Source organism: Gobius niger (genome assembly GCF_951799975.1).
Source record: "Gobius niger genome assembly, chromosome: 3".
Taxonomy (NCBI): domain Eukaryota; kingdom Metazoa; phylum Chordata; class Actinopteri; order Gobiiformes; family Gobiidae; genus Gobius; species Gobius niger.
Genome location: NC_136854.1, coordinates 27,955,047 through 27,975,227, shown reverse-complemented (window position 1 = coordinate 27,975,227; position 20,181 = coordinate 27,955,047). Strand labels below are relative to the sequence as shown.

General features: G+C 39.8%; 1 protein-coding gene across 2 annotated transcripts in view; it reads left to right on the top strand.

Annotated features, from left to right (window-relative positions):
- gnav1 (guanine nucleotide binding protein (G protein) alpha v1) overlaps positions 1 to 20,181 on the top strand; it is a 28,662-nt gene that overhangs the window by 1,729 nt on the left and 6,752 nt on the right. For both annotated transcript variants that reach the window (XR_013792693.1, XM_079553185.1), the window contains exons 3-7: positions 4,775 to 4,867; positions 6,389 to 6,549; positions 7,580 to 7,708; positions 19,115 to 19,244; positions 19,318 to 19,389. Coding sequence is in view for 1 of the 2 variants with exons in the window: in XM_079553185.1 (XP_079409311.1) it covers positions 4,775 to 4,867; positions 6,389 to 6,549; positions 7,580 to 7,708; positions 19,115 to 19,244; positions 19,318 to 19,389 (585 nt within the window). In the remaining variant the exon portion in view is untranslated. The remainder of the gene's footprint in view (positions 1 to 4,774; positions 4,868 to 6,388; positions 6,550 to 7,579; positions 7,709 to 19,114; positions 19,245 to 19,317; positions 19,390 to 20,181) is intronic.

Genomic DNA, 20,181 nt, shown 5'->3' with positions numbered 1-20,181 from the left:
ATACATTTTTTTCTGATACTGTTTATTATGACTCATCAAACAAACACATTTTCTAACATATTGTTGAGAAAGTACTGACGAGTTATTTTGTAGGCAGAGTTATGTTAAATTATGCATACCCGAGGTCGCATCCCAGTTACTGCTGTGGTTTTCTGCTGAATCCATGTGTGAGTTACTCGGAGCCAAATTCCTGAAGTGGTGAGGCACAGATGTGAAGTGAATAGATAGTTTTGCTATAGAAAAGTGCACTTGTTCAGCAAAGTGTTACCCTGTTTCTCAAACTCTACAGGATTTGTATCGATGTGAATTGTACTTTTGCTCATCAGCTTTCATCCTTATCCACGTTATGAGTTAGTGATGACAGACGGGCTTCATTCTTCTGCTTCTGTGTTAGACTCACTCATATACTGTAGCCCCATACAGCCGTAACCTATGTTTAATGATGATTTTATAGGTTATGTGTTGGAATATGTGGAAAACCCTCATTGCTGTGTGTCTTGGCGGATGATGTGTTCACACTGATATGAAAGACAGTTGTTTTTGCAGCAGCTGAGGTATTTGGATGCATTCCTGGATATTAAAATCTTCCTAGGTCCTGCAGCTTCACATGCTTCATAAATGTTACATTAAATTCTTCACTCTTTTCTCTCCTGTGTATTAAGGAATGCATTCAGTTTGGCCGAGAGGTTCGGGTCAGAAACTGTTGTTAACCATTTTATAGTGCACTGTTTCCCAACCCAAGGGTACGGGGACCTGGGGGCACTAGAGCACTTAGCAGGGGGTGCTTGGAAATATTTCTGATTTAAAAAATGCAGGTGAAATTTTCAATTATCTTCACAGGAATTAATTTTAATGATGTTTTTCAGGAACAAGTTTGTTTAAGAGCATTTTAGATGCATTTTGAACCCAACACTCGACTAAACACTGAATAATCTTGAGTTTCGTTGATTACTTTGTGGAAATATTGACAGGATCCTCAAGGTAAAGGGTACTTGGAAAGGAGATTGGGAACCACTGTAGTGCACGGGTCTTCAACATTTTTTTAAATGTATTCATTATTTGATAGGGACCTGTGTGAACAATGAACATGTACCACACTATAACATTTATAGCCAAGGCTAATTTGCAATGTCCGTCCCTTGAAGGGCTTTTCAAATGCACACAGAAAGTACAGAAAATACATTTACAGTAACATCCATCCATCCATCTTCTTCCACTTTTCCGTTGCCGGGTCATGGGGGCAGCTGTCCGAGCTGCCCAAATCACATTGCACCAGCCCCTTATGGCGCCTCCTGCAGGTGGTGGGTCCACGGAAGGACGGCCTCACGTTTAACCGGGCCTGTTGGTCTCTCATAAGGGGCTTCTGAACCGCTCTTTGTCTGACCCGTCACCTAGGACCTGTTTGCCACGGGAGACCCTAACAGGAGCACAAGGCCCCCGACAACAGAGCTCCCAGGATCATTGGGGCGCTCAAACCCCTCCACCACGTTAAGGTGACGGTTCCAGGAGGAGTTTACAGTAACATTACTTAATTCATTCTGACATTGACAATGATTGCACACTTGATCTCTTTTTAAAATATGCTTTAGTTTATTTTTAAAAGCCCCCAGATCTACGTCCTGTTTCAGCTCAGGAGAGCTTGAAACAGGACTTGGATCCTGTTGCAGGATGTACAATACATCAAAAGAGGCAGAGCCAAATGAAAGTTTTAGAGCTGCTTAGTCACTTTATGTGCAAACAGCAATACATACATACTTTTTATTGACAACATTTAGATTGTTTGGTAATTTAAAGTTTCCTTTTTAAGTAAAGGAGATATACTGTGTGTGTGACGTAGGGCTGCACATTATGAACAGCTAAAATAGGACCAAAACGAAGCTAAAATGTTTTAAATTTTGAAATCATGTAAAAAAAAAAAAAAGTTCTCTTTTGTCTTTGGCTTTGTCTCAGTCTGGTGGTCGACCTTTCATCACAGGATATAGTGATAATAATTTGCAGATAAATTCTACACCCGTACAATGAGCTGCATGACTGGTTGACCTGCAATATGGAATTTCTGTGATTGCATTTAGTTATATTTGTATTTAAATGTGAGTATTTTGAAATCCTTTCTTAGAGATATCCATGATCTCAAGGCTCTGACACCAAGATAAGACATTTTTTAAATATCTTTTGTTTTCACAGTCAACTTTTGTCAATAGCCCAGTCCATAATACTCTCCGCTCTGGCAGTTAGGCTTCCCTTTGTTCTGAGCAACACCCTTATTTTGAATGGAAAACCACACTTACTCCAGAACCTGCCTTTCCGTCACCTCTTTCCCATAGCCAAAACCACCACTCCTCCCTCTCCACAAACAGACACCACACAGTCTCTATCACGGCTCCTTTATCGCTGAGTTAACATTGAGACTTTGTATCTACTCGTTTCTTGCAGTAAACAAACGAAAGACCGCCCTGTTCCCCCTTCTCTACGCCCCGTCCCAGACAGTCTGCTTTGTTTTGCATTAGGGCTGATCTGGGACAGGGGTAAACACAGGAATTTGGAGAGGAGCGTAGAACAGGGATCCTTCTTTTGTGTGTTTTTATCCTTCCTTTATCTGCAGCTGAAGGCTCTCGTGTTGTTTTTGTCTTTGGGTTTTCATCTATCAACGAATGTGGTGCAATAATAGCATTCAAGAGTGCTGCTCCTTCAATATATTACTCATATTGTAAATGAATGAAAATGTGTCAAGTAGAAAGTACAATTACACGACCCTAATGGCCTCTCGCAATGAATGGGTATCTTGTTTTGATAATCAGTGTTATTTTGTGTGTATATGCTGATGATAATAAGATGGACCATGTAGTATAATTAATAAGGCTCAACAACTCTTTCATAATTATTTTTCTGAAAGATGCAATATCAGTCACACCTCAGCCTTGGTTTTTGCTATAGTTTAACCCTGAACATTTGATTATTATGCTCTAGTTTCTAAGCAAACAAAACACTTGCTGCTATAGCACTGAGGAGAGTGAAGCATTTTCAGTAAAGCTGAAAATTACTGCCACTATGAGCATGAAAGGCTGTGGAGTGAAGAACATTTGAGCGCTGAAATATGTAGCGTATAAGTGAGTGAACTTTAAAAACACAGAGCAGCACCACCTCATGACATCAGCAGGAGAGGTGACTATACGAATACTTAAACATGCAGGCATAAAACAAAACACAGATCCAGGAATGTGTTAATGGGGGAGAACATTATTGGTCTTTTTGGAGCTGTTAACCACAGCCTAATGCAACATGCCTGATAGCACAGAAGTCACTATATATACACAAACATTACACATAGTGACTCCTCTAAAGTTTAGTTCATAATACTCCTGTTATGCAGCTAAATCACTCCCCCCTCCGTCTGCAGCCGCGTCTGTAGTTAATAATTAGGCCGGCCCTCGTCCAGCCACATTCTTTGTTGTGTAGTTTTTGCAGCTAATGCTCGGACACAAGACAACTGCCAACGCCGCGTTCGGGCTGATCCCAACAGCACACGGGATGGGAACAATAGAGCAGTGTGTATGGGGGCGGATTTAGAGATGACTGTGCTGTAATTGAAGGCTGTTATATCCATGATGTAGTCAAAGACGTTAATGTTTTATAAAGTTTATAGCAGTGATATGACGGTGTTTACAACCAGGACGGAGCCAGAAGAAAATTACAACTGATATTTAAAAATACTGTTGTTTGTAAACAAAACAGTCATGTGTGAGACCTTGATGGTGTGAGGGTTAGATGGGGGTATTTCTCTTGGTTGCTATGACTATGAACAACTATGAACACACATCTATATTACAGATGGGTGTGGCTGAAGACTGGTGTCCCTTTACGTCCTTATGTCCTCAGAGATGATGTAATAGGGGAACAGTTTCAGATACAATGACACACCACCTGTGGCTCTCGGCTCTATGGTCGAGGGAAACCAGGAAAAGTTTATTTTTAGTGGTAAACAGGAATATTACTGTATATTTAACATCAACAATAATAAACCAATGCTAACTTTTTGAAGAAGTTCTACTTTATCATACAGTACTTTTTACTTCTACTTGACTAAAATGATAATGAAGTATCTGTACTCTTACTTGAGAAAAAATAATTGTTAGTTTGCTTCATTTTGATCTATCAAATAGGTGTAGTTCGTCTCGTGCAGCTTGTTATTTTGTTTTTTCTGTATTTTCATGCCATTTTACTTACTTGAGTAAATATATTCGCGACTCTACCCACCTCTGGATTTTGCATTGTCAAAATCTCAACCAAAACACAGAGGTTTCCTGTGATAGAAATAGGCAAAGCAATATTGTCTTATTTCTCTATGAGCCGTCATCAATAACAGAAAAATACTACATAAATAATAGCTCACCACAAGCTTAAGGAGCTGACACAAAGCTGCTCAGTTTGTTTAGATCAATGAATCAGCGTCAACTGAGCAGAGCAGTCCTGTCAGCCTCTTGGTCTTATCTCATCTCCATGTTTCATCTGCATTTACCACAGACACAGGTTGTGCAGCTTATCGTAATGTCCCACTGACTACAGGGTCTGAATAGTATTTTCACTATTTTCTATTGTCCAAATAATGTCAAAGTCATCATTTAAAAAACAGTCACCTGTTTAAATGTTATTGTATTTATAGTATGTGAGGTTTATAGTTCTTTGAATGCAAAACAAATGTGGTTTATTATAGATATTGTTGTGAAGCAGATTTAACTTGTTCCATGTTTTGATTCAGACGTTTTGTCTTTTACAGCCTGCGGTGCTGGACAACCTCTTGACATCAATGAAGTTTGTCCTCCACGGGATGGGAATCCTGCGCATCAATTTAGCCAACAGCAGGAACAAGGTCTGTGCCCATTTAAAAATGACTTTAACTACATCTTTCTATCAGCGAGTTTTATTGCACCTGCTCTAAAAGTCCACCAGAGGGGGGTATGTCAACATCTACAAATAGTGCTAGTAGACAACACATTGTGCAGGTTTGCAAGTATTGCACATAGTTTTGCTCATCAAGACCTTTCTCACTCTCACTATTTGTTTTTATTAACCAAATTTGTCGACAGGTGACACAGGCGTGAACACAATAACTGAACCTGGGACATTCTGGCTCTGAGTCAGGACTGCTAACCACTGTGCCACCGTGTTGCCAGGATCATTATAATGTGTATATGGCTTCTCATCTTCATCTTGCCGTTCACAAAGATTTGAGTAAATAATCTGATGCGAGCAGGGAGCAGCTCTAGCTCCAGGAATCCTCACTAGTATTTTGGTGATGGATGTTGTTCTGAAGGTTAATGTATGTCTTGGGGGGGGAAAAGCAAATGTTATTTAAAGTGTATATGACACTTAATACGCAATGTTTGCAAAAACATAGTTAACACAATTATCTTTAAGATTTTGCTAAAAAATGTACCCAGTTTTTGTTAGGTTGACATTTTTGTGATGTTTATTGTTTCACTTCCTTATTGGACACTGACAGGACGTGACACAGATAGAGGTCAACTATTTTCAACTGTTGCCATGCCAACCAGGTTATTTCAATGAGAAATTAACTTTCTATGTCAGGGGTGTCAAACATACGGCCTGCGAGATTATTTTATCCGGCCTCTGCCCTGTATAGCATAAATTCCAGAGTATTTCAATAATGTCAACAACAAAAAAAGTCTCTAGCCCCTTCCTGTGCAGAGTTATGATTTTTTAAAGAGTAACCAGAATGCTCATTCTAGCCACTAGGGGGCATTACATTTTAAAAAAAGAAAGAGTTCCACACGTGTCCAGCAGAGGGCACTGACGTAATAAGAGCTCAGGATATGAACAACACATTATATAGCCACGTGGTAAATGCACAGTCTGCCCCAGGGCGGCTGTGGCTTCAATAACAGCTTACCACCACCGAGTGTGGAGTGAATGAATAATGACTACTATGTAGTACTTTGAGAAACTTGTGACACAGGCTTGTAAAGTGCAATACAAGTGTAAGCCGTTGTTATTAATGAAGCTACAGTCAGCTTATTATTATTCATTTATTGAGAAAATGTTCTCTACTATATGCGGCCAAAATGAGTTTGACACCCCTGATCCCCCTGATGTCATTAAGTTGAAGATTTTTAATAAAAAACATTTTCTTCCCAACTTTTCTTCATTAAATTACTTCTTCAGTGAAATGAAATCATGATTATTGCGGTGTTTAGATGTTATCCATCCAACTAAATCATACAAAAGGATTAAAACCTGTCATATGCATGTTTGACTGCGTCAGTCCCCGAATGCCCGACGCCACAGTAATTTAACTCGTTTGTATTTCTCTCAGTAACTGCATTGCCTTGTTATACGTTGTATGATCCCGTTGCTGCTGGTTTTCTTGCAGGTGCACGCTCACTCTGTCCTGTCCTGTGGCCGCTGCTTCGATGAGGACCAGGTTTTGTTCCCGTTCGTGGCCCACGCTTTGACCTGTCTGTGGGCGGACCAGGGCGTTCGCACCGCCGCTGCCAGGGGATACGAGTATGAGCTCAACGACTCCGCCCTGTAGTGAGTATCGTAGTACTGCACACCTCGGGGGCAGCGGGACGCCAATTAGCAGCACTTAGCGGTTAATGTTTGACCATGCGTTTGCTGTCACTGTGAGTCAAGTTCAACTGAGTGCATTAGAATGAGCAATTAGGTTGGAATTAAGAATAACAAGTAATGGAACAGGGTTTACATATAATTTAAAAATATAATTAGCCAGAACAATATTATCCAGCTGTGATATCTTCAAAATAGATCAAACGGAAGAGATTTTTTGTTGAAGACAACGAAAAGGCGGCATGTGTGTAACACGAGTAGTACAAAGCAGAGAGTCTCTAGGAGGAGGCCGTCTCTTCTCATCTTCGACCCCAGCTTGAGGCCTCTTCTCTGGGGATATCCACACCGACAGCCCTCCTGGATCCCACTGAGATCCATGTCCCGTCACTGTCATCTCTGCTCGCACACACCAACCGGGGTCTCTGTACCTAGGAGGACCTTCATGATATGTGCATGCATCATTATTCACACATTCACACACTCAAAAAGCGCTAAGAACTAGTATAGTGGGGGTACGTCTGGGATCAAGACTTTCTTATAAATTAAACATACGAATAATGTTGTAATGTTGTGACCGAGGAGGATAATGAATGAAGTCCTCACAAAGATAGAAATGCCAAAACCTCGTCCTGGGTTCTGTGAGCAGCAGGAACTGTGTAACTGTCTCAAAGCCTGATTGACGATGACTATTGAGAAGGCCACGGTTGGTTCAGCGCAGCCCCACACGTCACTGTGTGAACCTCATCTCACTCGGGCTGAAGTTAGCAGCTAGAATCAATGCACTAACGCGTAACCTTGGTGTGTTGTGTTTTTTCCCCACATTTTTTAATATTCATCACCTCCCGGAGGCCGCACCCCTTATCGCAACCCACTCTGCGCTCCGCTTGGCAAATGACACAAGTCTATACCACCCAATGCATCGTCTTTGATCTCGACTTTCACTGCAAGGATATTAAACAGTTCACTCCGTCTTCTGTGTGTTTGTAAATTGCAGTTTCTTCGACAACATGAGCCGAATAACGTCATCAGATTACGTGCCAACGGAGACGGATGTGCTGCGAGTGCGGCTGAGGACCACAGGAGTAATAGAGACGCAGTTCAAAGTCAATCACCTTATATTCAGGTAGATACTGGGTTGTAAGAGTTTTAATAAGAGGGGGGCGGGTGGTTATTGCTTTGCCAAGTCACTGTGGGGAAGATCAAGTAACAGGACATGTTATTGGCTCACTTTTCATTCATGCTCTGGCCTAGTATTTTAGTCACAGCCAAAGAGTAGCATTGCATTAAAGTTTTAGGTGTAAAAGTATGTTATAAAGCTGAAATATAGAGGCTTTTCCTTGGATTTTCTTTTTGTTTTTTTTCTTTATTTGACTGGACTGGACAGGGAAAGGGAGGCAGTTTGAATCACGGCTCCCATAGACGCTTGCTGTCGTTGTGTCCTTGGGCAAGAGACTTCACCCATGCCTCCAGTGTCTGTGTATGTTGGTGTATTGATGAAAAGCGCAAAATAAGAGACATTCACGACATTGTTATTCTCATGGCGGCGAATCTGGCAGGGTGCATCGCACAAGTGCTCCAGCATAAACCCAAAGCCACATAAAGCAGCTTCTTTAAATCATTCTGTTCAAATTGGTTGGATGAAAAAAAAATGTCGAGGGTGTCTTATCTTTTGTTTTATCTTTTGGATTAGTGCATCAGAAAGATACGACCCCCAGTCACAGAGTATTCCAAGGAAGTGATAAAAATATACTGAAACTAAAGTGGCATAATCACAAAAAACAAGCTATTGATGATATTGAGGTTGAAGAGATGGTTTGAGAGAGGAGTAAAGGAGGCTAGTTTTGTCATAAAAGCCCAAACCCAAGCTTGAACCGTGGTGGAACCTCGGACACAGTTTTTTGTTTCTGTACGATGAGCCCCTCAGATAACCGGTGCAGCAAGACTTTGTCAATGAAAATGGAATTTAACGACTCTCAGTTTTGTCCCAGCCCAGAACAAATTAAGTGAAACTGTTTTGATGTCAACAAGAAATTGGTGGGGCCATGGCAGTCCTGCCTCTTCCTTCAGGAGGGGCCAAAATGGACCTCTAGCTTGTGTGTTAAGTCATGTGACATCTGAGTAGGGCTGGGCAGTATGGTATAGAGAAAAAAAAACGCTGAGGTTCTACTAGTATTGAAAAAACAAAAGCTGGTTTTGAAAGCTGGTACTGAAAAAAATATGATTTCTTTAGTTCCAAGTTTTGATATTGTTGGTCCAGGGACAGAATTCACGGAAGTTGTTTCAGCTCAAATAAAAGATTTTTTGCTCCTTATTTTTCCAATTTTCTTTTGCCTAATGCCACTTTTCCCCAAAATCTTTTGTTTGACAGATTTTAACTTATTTTAGCTTCATTTTTTTCTGTTTTTCAAAAATGTTCCCGGCATTTTTGCTATTTTTTTATATATTTTTTTTTCATATTTCCCCCCATTTTTTCAATATTATTCCCCAATTTTTCCTTATTTTTGCACACAAATTATTCCCCTTTTTCACACATTTCTTGACGTGAGATGAACCCTGATATTGTAAATTTGCAGCTCTTCCAAACATTATTGTTCTGTTTTCTGGTTCTAGGCGACAAATATTTCAGTATCGGTATCAAAAACCAAGTATCGCCAAAGTATCGGTATCAAAAAAATAAATAATCTGAGAAGTATATTCTGAAGATAGACGCGAAATTATCTCAACTCAATCAATCCAGTTCAGTTGACGATATTTCAAACTCTACTATGAACCACATCTCGATGACTAACTTAATTTCTTTTGATTATAACAATGTTGATCTCGTGACGTAGCATCATATAACCTAAACCTGTGGCTTTAAAAAGACAAACATCGATTCATTTCAGTGTTTAAAAGTGCGCCTCCACTTCCTCAAGCCTCCACCACTTTTGACAGTTTTATCAGTGTGTACAGCTGAACCTGCTCAGTCCGTGCAGTGAGATGATGGTCTGACTTCCCTCAATAAGTCAATATCTTTCGGGCTTTAGTGGGTAGTTGTTATCAGCGCCGGGGCAGTGGGCTCAGGAGGCTCGTGTCAAATCACTATATTCATCTGCGATCAATGGGACAGTGTCACATAATACACACCACTTTATGTGTGGTCAATGGAAGAAGTCATTTCCAAGAGACAAGAGGAAATTGTCTCTTTGCGATATACGGGTTTACGCCACCATCAGACCTGATTTACTCATTTAATTGAATTTGCATTTTTAGTCTCTATCTGTAGATGAGTGTAGTTGCAGGGGTTTCACTCGTACGAGGTGTTGAGTAAAGCCCATATTATTTTTAGTGCTGGCTCATAATGCATTGGAGTTGTCACGGTAATGTGCACCTGAAGACCGTCTCCGAGTCACCCCCCACAATAAAAGCTGCGATATAATTGCTCGCCGAGAAATAAAATGCATTATGTAAGTTTTTTATTAAATCTCTACTGGCGCATAAACGGTGATGGGAGGCTGTCAGCTCCAGTCACCTCGGGTCTCCAGATGCATTTGATTCACCGTCTGTGTTTCGACTATGTTTATGATGCTCTACTGTTTAATGCCTAATGTGTCAGTGGGGAAGGTTACTCTGATCGTTTCTGCTTCTTGTCAGACGTTGTTGTGCGCTGACTTTCCCTTTACAGTCATAGTGTTTGAGTCACACTGATGCTCAAAAACTGTAGCAGAATTTTGTCATTTTTGCAATCAAGTGTTTGTAGTAAAGGGACATGTTAAACTGATAAATATGTAAACAAAACCAAATGGGACGCTACCCAAAAGTTCTTTGACATCAATAGTTCGCGTTCACGTGACATCACGACATTCTAAAGAGGGTCATAGATACAGACGGCATCTCTGGAATCGCACGTATATGGTAATTTTTGAAAACAGTTTAGGGGGAAAACAACTCTAATTATTCAAAAACAACTTCAACAAGCACTGAATTATGAAGATAGTTTTTACAATTTTACAATTAAACAAAGATGATGTAAAGATAATAAAGTAGCTAATTTTCTATTCTAAATTTCTATTGTCTGACAGGGTTTTTTAAAGAACGTAGGAATTTAAATTGAGGTTGATGGGCCGTGGTCTGAGCTCAGGCCTGTTCTTTACATGTTGTCAATGTTTGGATCTGTTTGCTGTGGTCATGTTGTCCTTGTGTATTTTTCACTGCAAATGAATTTCCACAGGGGAACGATAAATTTCTACTTTTCTTACTACTACTAAACCTTTTTTCCAATACCATATCGTTTAGCGATATTTACAATGTCTCTGTACCAGGTGTAAATGCTTAACAAGCTTACATTTTAGAACTTGTTTGTACAGGTCTGAACTACAGCGCTAGCAGGGTTTATATAATAAAGCTGTATGATGTTTACGGAGGGTGTACAGCACTCTACAGTCTTTTATTTGCTAATTCTAACCATTCAAATGACATTTTCAATTGGATTGCGGCCCTTGTGTGCGGCAACCGGACGTGGAGTCTGGCCTCCTTTTTCAGGGCTCCAAATTTTACAATAACATATTAACATTTAACATTTTGGCTTGGTTGCACCGCTGCACCAGGACACACATTTAGTTTACCACTTTAGAAAAGCCCCAAAGGCAACTCCACAGATTTGGCTTTGGTAGTTATTGATTTGGTGTTGGGCATTTTCAGTTTTGAGGCTTTAGTTGGGACTATTTATGGGTTTGCTGCTGTTCACTCCAGTTCGATCCACTTTAATCATATTTTAGACTTTTTTCTTGTCCCTGATTTGTCAAAATACCGGTGACTCACCAATTATATCTTCATCACGGCATTCAAAGTTATTTTCTTTGGCATGTTGCTTTCATGTTGTGCACTTGGTGTGTACAGAGTCAGCGCTGCAGGTCAAACGCTGCTCTCTTTGATCATCGTCATTCTGTAAGCGATATTTAATTGGTTTTAGATAATTAACACACGTCTGACTTCTCTCTGCTGTAGCCGCTGGGTTGTTCAAGAGCTTAGCATAAGTTGGCATGTTGATGTCAAACTTGGAAAGCATTTTTAATGGATTTGGAGAAGTAGATGGTTTGTATTTCCTTCTTGAATGTTGAAGAGCTGCGTTTATCTGGGGGAACTGTATTTGGAGGAGGACAATTTTGTTAAATACTTTATTATTTCTGACATTTAAAAATACATGTTGAATCTGCACATTGTCTGATAAGTGTTATTGTTTTACTGAAGTAAACACATTGCTGCCGCCGTGAGGCCCTATTTTAAACAACATCTGCAGCCGACACGAGGACACTTGACTTTTGACTATCAGGGCCAGCTCCCAATACGCGACTGACCCATAGACCTTTTCACCAAGGACGCAATCCAAGAAGCTACATCTGATTGCCACAAATCAGCTTCCGCTTCTCAGCCATTTGCTCCATAATAAGACTGGACCCTATGGCCAAAACAATAAATAAAATGGCAGCTGCAGGTCTTTCAAAACATTTTACTGCCATTCATTACAGGCTTGTACATTAAAGCCTCATCAATATCACTTAATGTTAGTGATTTTTTAAAATATCAAACGATATGGTTGGATGGGTCTAAAAAGGGTCTAAAAAGTCCATCAGTTTTCACACAGGTGAAAATTAGAATATCGTGAAAAAGTTCATTTATTTCTGTATTTCAACTGGAAATGTGAAAATAATAGATGATATAGACTCATCACATGCATATGACATATGTCACTTGTTTGTTTTAATGTTCATGATTTTGGCTTACAGCTTGTAAAAAACCCAAATTCATAATTGAAAAGATTAGAATGTTACATGACAATCAATAAAAAAGATTTTAAACAGAGAAATGTCGGTCCTCTGAAAACTATAATCATGCTTAAGTACTTAGTACTTGGTTTGAGTCACTTTTACTTAAATTACTGCCTTAATGTGGCGTGGCATGGATGCTGTCTGAGGTGAGGTGTTAAAGAAGACCAGGATGCTTCAACCAGAGGAATATGACGTTTGAAGCCCATGTCCAGGATCCGTCTGTGTGTGGAAGCTCTAGATGCACTGACTCCAGCCTCAGTCCACTCCTTGTGAAGGTCCCCCACACTTTTGAATGGCCTTTTCCTGACAATCCTCTCCACACTGCGGTCGTCCCTGTGGCTTGTGCACCTTTTTCTTCCACTTAACTTTCTATTAATGTGCTTTGATACAGCACTTTGAGAACATCCAACTTCTTTTGCTATTACTTTCTGAGGCTTTCCCTCCTTATGTAGGGGTCAGTGATGGTTTTCTGCACAACTGTCAGGTCAACAGTCTTCCCCATGATGGTGAATTCTACTGTACCCGACTGAGAGACCCTTTGCGGGTGTTTAGATTCATTAGTTGATGAAAGGCTGACACTTTGAGCTACAATATTATCCCTTTTCACAATATTCTAATTTCGGAGATTTTGAATTTGAAGCTGTGAGCCAAAATCATCATGCAAAGTGAAATATATCAAGCCTTTATTTCTCTGCTTGTAAAAAACCCACATAAAACATCTCAGAAAATTTGAATATTTTGAAAATGGACTGTAAGCCATAATCATCAAAATTATAACAAAGGCTTGACATAATGTCACTTGTCATGAGTCTATATCATATATTAGTTTCACATTTTAATTTGTTTCACAGAAATAAATGATCTTTTTCACCATATTCTAGTTTTCCGAGTTTCTCCTGTAGTGAGTGCCTTTGATTTTAATATTTAGACACTTTTTATATAAATAATACAAAAACATAAATTGATTTTTATTATTGACCAGCCCAATAATAACATAGTTTATCAAAAGTATCTTGTTTTGCCATAATTCGTAGTTGATGCTAATTCTTCCTTGTGGCTGGCAAAGCTTTTGGCATCAATCTCAATTCATCAAAATGATGCCACATTGTTTATAGGAAGCACATACGTATTAAACAGCGTTAGCGCCGACAGATGTGACGTATCCATTGCTTTTGGGTTGTTTCTCTCTTTTTAATTGCATCTCAATTAAGGACTATAGGCTAAACAATGTGACACCCAGCATTTTAAAGAATAAATAAGCCTCAGGCAACAAAGCCACATGTTCAGTTTTATATAGGCCTACAATTAGCCCCTAATGAATGGGTCGGGTTCATTCATTGTTTTATAGTGACACTGACATCTATTGTGTGTCTTTGGAACGATTATCAGCAGGGGTTTCACGTTCATTTGTTTTACTTAAGTATTATCTTTGTTCATTACCAAGTTGCACTGTTTTTATTTCCGTAGTTCGCTAACTTACTGTATTAAAGACATACAAATTGCTTTAGCTAATTTTCCATGATTATAATAGACCTTTTAGTTCCTGCCTCTGTCAGCTGTACTTTTCCTGTAATTCATTCACTGCAGTTAAACCCCGTGTTTTGACTGTGTGGGCACAGAAAAGGATGAGCTGGAACGTCCTATAGACACAGCTCTGGGAAAACACCCATAACTTCTACCTTAACGAGGCAAGTATAAGTTGATTGCGTTGACACCGTGTCTAAATTATACACATTTTTAATTGATATTTTATGTATTTCCAGCTGTTTTGCAAGGGGGTTCAAGGGGGACAGTAAAGACTTTTCTTTCTTTTTACATTTTTGTTTGACGCTGTGCCTTGTGCTTTTTCTATTGTAAAATAAGTGCTGTGGCTCGGTTGGTAAACACTTGTCTGGGGTAAGAATGATGTGCCTTCAAATATTCAAATATATATTCACTATAATACAAGGCTCCAGACTAACATTTTGTTTGGTTACACTGATGAATGTAGGTGCTCTAGGATTGTGGTTACCAACCTTTTTTGTCTTGTGTACCCCTTGAGTCAATATTTTTACTCCGAGCACCCCCTACCTCGAGAATCCTGCCCATGTTTTTACAAAGTGATCAACAAAACTCAGATTATTCACTATTGAGTGTCCAAAATGAAGCTAAAATACTCCCTGTTCCCCTGGTTGGGAAACACTGCTCTAGTGTGTACATGTATTACTATAGTACTCTATGCCAATAGTTCGTCAATACATCAGAATCAGAATCAGAATAGTTTTTATTGCCATTGTTTTAGAACATGTTCACAAACTAGGAATTTTTCTTGGTGCAAACGAGCAACATAAAACATATAACATAGAATTTAGATAAAAATAAGCTATAAAACTTTAAACTATAATGCTTTAGGGGGCATGCATAAAGAATATTAAAATAAATGGGATAAAAGTAAAATATGATAAGACGATAACAATTGACATAGAACAACAGCGGGATTATATTACAGATGTGTAGGTGTATAAAGTGATAAAGTGATATAAAGTGATAAAGTGTGGACACACCACCCAGTGCTACAGAGCAGATTACATCCATGAGTCTGTGCCTAAGCTATTGGGTCTTGTTTTTGTTCATGAGTCTGATGTGGCAGGATCTATGGGCCTGGATAGACCGTAGCCTCCTGCCTGAGGGGAGAGGGGTGAACAGTCCGTGTCCAGGGTGAGAAGGGTCCGCTGTGATCCGACCCACACGCCTCCGGGTCCTGGAGTTGAACAGGTCTTGGAGAGATGGAAGCTCACGGCCAATCTATTACCTTCTCAGAAGCATGATGTTTGCTGTTTCACTTAATCTTCTATAACCATGCATTTACATACTAACAAACAACATTATTTAGCAAAAAAAAGAAAAGAAGAACGTAAGCCTGCATTATTATGTGCCACAAAAAGTGACAAAATAGCGACAAAAAAAACATGTCGGAAAAGCAGGAAAAATGCGACAAAAACACAACAAAAAAGTGACAAAATGCAACAAAAAAGTGACACAAAACGTGATTAAAACGTAGCAAAATGTGAAAAAAAAACATGCCGGAAAAGCAATAAAAACAATAAAAACATGACAAAAAAAGATGATGAAGAGATGAAATCACGACAAAAATGCTTCAAAAATGTGACAACAAAATTACGATCACTTTTGTAGGCCTTAGCTTTCAAATGAGGCATTGCACTGTTGCTCTCCAGTCAAGAAGCTTCTAGATTTGGGTAAAGCCGAACTGGAGAAAATGCGCGCGGTTCAGGTGGGGATTAAGAGGTTAATTCTAATACAATGTTGAATTAATTTGTGGTGGTTATGGGATAAACCTAAATCCAAATCAATCGCCCTTTTCTGATCTAAAGACGTGCACTCTAAATCGTACAACTTGGTCATCAGCCAGATGCCTGTAACTACATGTGCAAACCCCCCACTGTAGCCGTGTTGTCTGTCTCTGTGTCTGTGTGGGTCATCCCTGTTGTTTGTGGGCCATTATCCTGATGTCGTTCTTGTACATGTGCCGGAGTAATGAAGCATCATCTGCGATAAACATGTCCTGCACCGGCCCTTCATTTCCATGGAAAATTCCCTTTGGAAATGTTAACAGCGCTGTCCGTCGCCCTGCTGCCCTGCTCCTGCTCCCCGCCTGTGCGTCGCCCATTTCCTCTTCCAATAAATCGCCCCCTTGTAACTAGATAGACCCCTATGCAAGCCCCGCGGTTGACACATCTGGCTCGGAAAATAGGTGAAGTGAAACAAACCAATACTGAATCTCCTTTGCTGCTGTTGCTGTTGCTGAAAATTGACCTTTCGATTTTTTGGGAGGAAACAGTCATGATTGTTACAGCAAAAATTGAAATGGATAGGACAGAGATTGCCGCTTTTTGTGTGTGGAGTTTGAATCGCATTTTTTGAGGACTATTTGACCTTTTCCCAAACCAATAGAAAGAGTAATTGATTCGGAGCCCTCAGATTTACAGTAGGCCATCAGCAGCATCAGAGGCATCAGCAGCATCAGTATGTGCGGTCATGGGCACAGGGAGATTGAATCTGAGACACAGGTGGTCCCCAGTACGACTTAAACGCACCTGTAACTCTTGTCGGTGTGAAGTGTAGGTCAGATTGTTCTTATAATATAGATCACTTGAAATTCATAGGCAGAAAATAGCATATTATGTTCGGCAGTTCATGTTATGTCCGGCAGTAATGACCAGACCTTTGATCTTGGTGTTCCCTTGGAGTCATGATTGACAACTCTTTTAAAGAGAAACTTAGTGACTTGTTTACCTTAATCCTTTTCGTAGTCCCTCTGGGGGTAATACAAGTGTTTCATCTCTCCTGGTGTCTCTGGCCAGAAAACCACAATTGTAACTTTCCCTGAACCGCACCCGAGGCACAATACACACTAATAGAATCACGAAGAAGAAGCTAACAGGCTAATGGGCAAAGCTAACCGTGGGCTAGCGCCACTTAAGCAGTTTTTACAGCCAAGTTTGAGTCTCCATTGTGTAATTGGATGCAAAATATCCCTCTCTCCCTCTGTCTTTTCTGTCAGCGTAGTATTTACTCTCACGGACAATTAATGAGTGATCAAAACGCAGCATGCCACGACACCTGCAGTGGCGCTTATGGCCTCTAGGGGCATGAGTTACTTCGTTCTGCTTTAAATTTGATAAACAAATCAGCTCTGTGGTTAAAACAAGCATCTTTCCAATTCGCTTGATTTCTAAAGTAAAACAATATCTGCCTTCTAACCAGCTGGAAAAATGAGTCCACATGTTTATCCCTACACATCTGGACTATTGTAATTCTCTGTACCACGGTCTCGATGCTGCATCCATTCAGGCACCAGGCGATATGACCACATCACTTCTGTGCTACAGTCTCTTCATTGGCTCCCGGTGCCCTTCAGGATACAATTTAAAATCCTATTGTTGGTTTTTAAATCACTGAATGGCCTGGCTCCAGAGTATCTGTCTGAAATGTTGAGTTTATTTTCTCCTGTGAGAGCCCTGCGGTCATGTGACCAACTGCTTTTAACCTGTACTCGCTGTAAGGAAAAACCCAAAGTGACAGGGCGTTTGCAGTCGCTGGACCCAAACTTTGGAACAAGCTCCCTTTGAGCATTCGATCAGCCTCATCCATCTTTAAAACGTGCCTTTATGTCTTGGCTTTGAACACCGGCTGAGTTGAACATTCCACATTGTTGCTCAAATTATTATTATATTTTTAGCACATTTATGTATGTTGTATATATTTTTGTCTCTTGTTTGAAACATGTACAGCACTTACGGCAGTGTCGACTGTATTTTAGATGTGCTATATAAATAAACTTTGACCATATTATGATTGTAGGACATATTTTGTTTTTAGAGGTTTCTTTATTAAATTAATGCTTATATCTTTCTATTCAAGAATACAATGTTACAGGATTGGGGGTCTTAATATGAAATGGTTGCAGACTTACTACCAACTTTATTCCTTTGTATTTCATTCACCATTGTTCTAACTCAGCACTCAGCAACAAATTCTCCTCAACTTGTGATCCTGCCTTAAATATTTACATTCTGCAATGACATTTAAAACCGTACCAATGCTGCATTTGTGTCATTCATATTATATTAAATTAAATATCTAGATTTTGTGCGAACATTGAATGAAAATTATTTGTAGTACGTTTAGTGCACACTAGCCTATAGGGTTTTTTTATTAGTGGGATAAAATGTGTTTGTCTTCCTTCAGTAAACTCAGAAATGTGTTGGAAAAATACTGTGCATCTAATGATAAAGCCTTCTTATCAACTGTGTAAAGTTTCAGGCTCGTTCGTCAGCATTTCTGTGACCCTGCAAATAGGGAAAAGCGCTTTTAAGCTCAACAATTAAATTGAATCGTCTTTCATTGTTTTTAACCTTTTAACCCCCGCCTGAACCAAGTGCATTTTCTTCAGTTCAGCATTACCTAAATCCAAAACCCCTCATTTGAAAGCTAAGACCTACAAAACTCATCTAAATGGAGCTTTTTCCTTGTGGTGTTGCTGCCACTTTTTTGACATTTTCCCCTAGGATTTTTTTGGTTGGATTTTGGTCAGTTCTTTATCACTTTTCTGCTGCTCTTTTTTGGCATTTTTGTTGTGTTTTCGTCACACATTTTTATCGCTTTTTCGTCACTTTTCTGTTGCTATTTTGTTGCATTTTCATCATGCTTTCATCTCATTTTCATTGCTCTTTGGACCATTTTCTACCAAGAAGCTTTTAGATTCTGGTAATGTACCGTTATAATATGATCAATAATCAAACTATACTATACTCATCCTCAATTAATTTTGTTTCCGTGTTATTTTTTTAATTGTATATCCCTTTAACTAATGTGTGTCATGTTTCTGGACGAGACAAACCTTTTTGATGACCCTCAACTTAAACAACAAATGAATGTTTTCCAGTCCAGTAAAACATTTTCCATGTTACTGGCTGTAAACCTGACGATTAAAAAGCCCATGTCGATAAGTGAGACCGACAGAGTTGCGACAGCCATTTTGATTAAAATTTGATTAATTGCTCAGCCCTACTTTAACTCCTTTGCCTTAATCACATTTACCGCTTATTTTATAGACTTTCAATCAATACATTTTAATAAGAACATCAACTCCAGTTACTCCCCTCCCTGGACTGAAGTTGTTTATTATTTGGTGATTACAGCTCGTGCCCATCTCTGTGCAGGATGTATGACGTGGGGGGCCAGAGGAGCGAGAGGAGGAAGTGGATCAGTTGTTTTGAGGACGTCCGGGCCGTGCTGTTCGTGGTGTCTCTCAGCGGTTACGACATGAGCCTCGTGGAAGACCCCTCTATGGTACAATGTCCACACAGACAGCAGCCAATCACAGGTCACGTCATGTTTATGCTTTGGTGATGTGTTTTTGCAGAACCGGCTGCAGGAGAGCATGAAGCTGTTCTCTTCAATCTGCAACAATGTCTTCTTCCGCTGCACGTCAATGGTAAGAACAGCAAACAAAACTGGCGCCAAATGTCGGCGCGTAAAGGGACTATATCCTCCCCCTACATGTTCCAGCCATGTCCTAATGTGTAGAAAGAGCCCAGACCTGTTCACCACAACTGCCTCTAAAATCCTGCGCTGTCACTCAAAAAGTTAATATAGAAGATGCAATTACACTTATGACCTGAGGTGGCAGTAGTGAGTATAAAATGGCCAACTTGCATCGTGCCCCTTTAAAGCCACACATTCCAGGGTATGGATAAAATACTAAACGTGCTCCTGATGCACAGATAGACACCTGTGGGTTAACACAAGAAAGCATTCTGGAGAAGACCTAATGTATTTAAAGGTGGCAAAATCCCGAGACATTCCTGGAGTTTGAACCACTAGCACATCTTTGAGTAGTCTTTGGATCTTAACCTCTTAAACTCCACCTGAATCGAGCACATTTTCTCCAGATCTAAAAGCTTCTTGACAAAAACGTCCCGGAAAAGCAAAAAAAAAAACGCGATGAAAGTGTGATGAAAAAGCAACATAAAAGCCACAAAAGAGTGACAGAAAATGTGATGAAAACGAGATGTGAACCGCGAAAACGCAATCAAAAAAAGACACAAAAAAGTGATGAAAAGCAAGAAAAACACGACAAAAAATGACAAAAAGCACAATTAAAAAGAGACAAAAACGCTTCAAACATTTGATACAAACGGCGTGCAGTTTTGCCAGTCTAAAGTTTCAAATGAGGTGTTGGTCAAGCTCTCCAGTCGAGAAAGTTTTAGTTTTGAGTAAAGCCGTA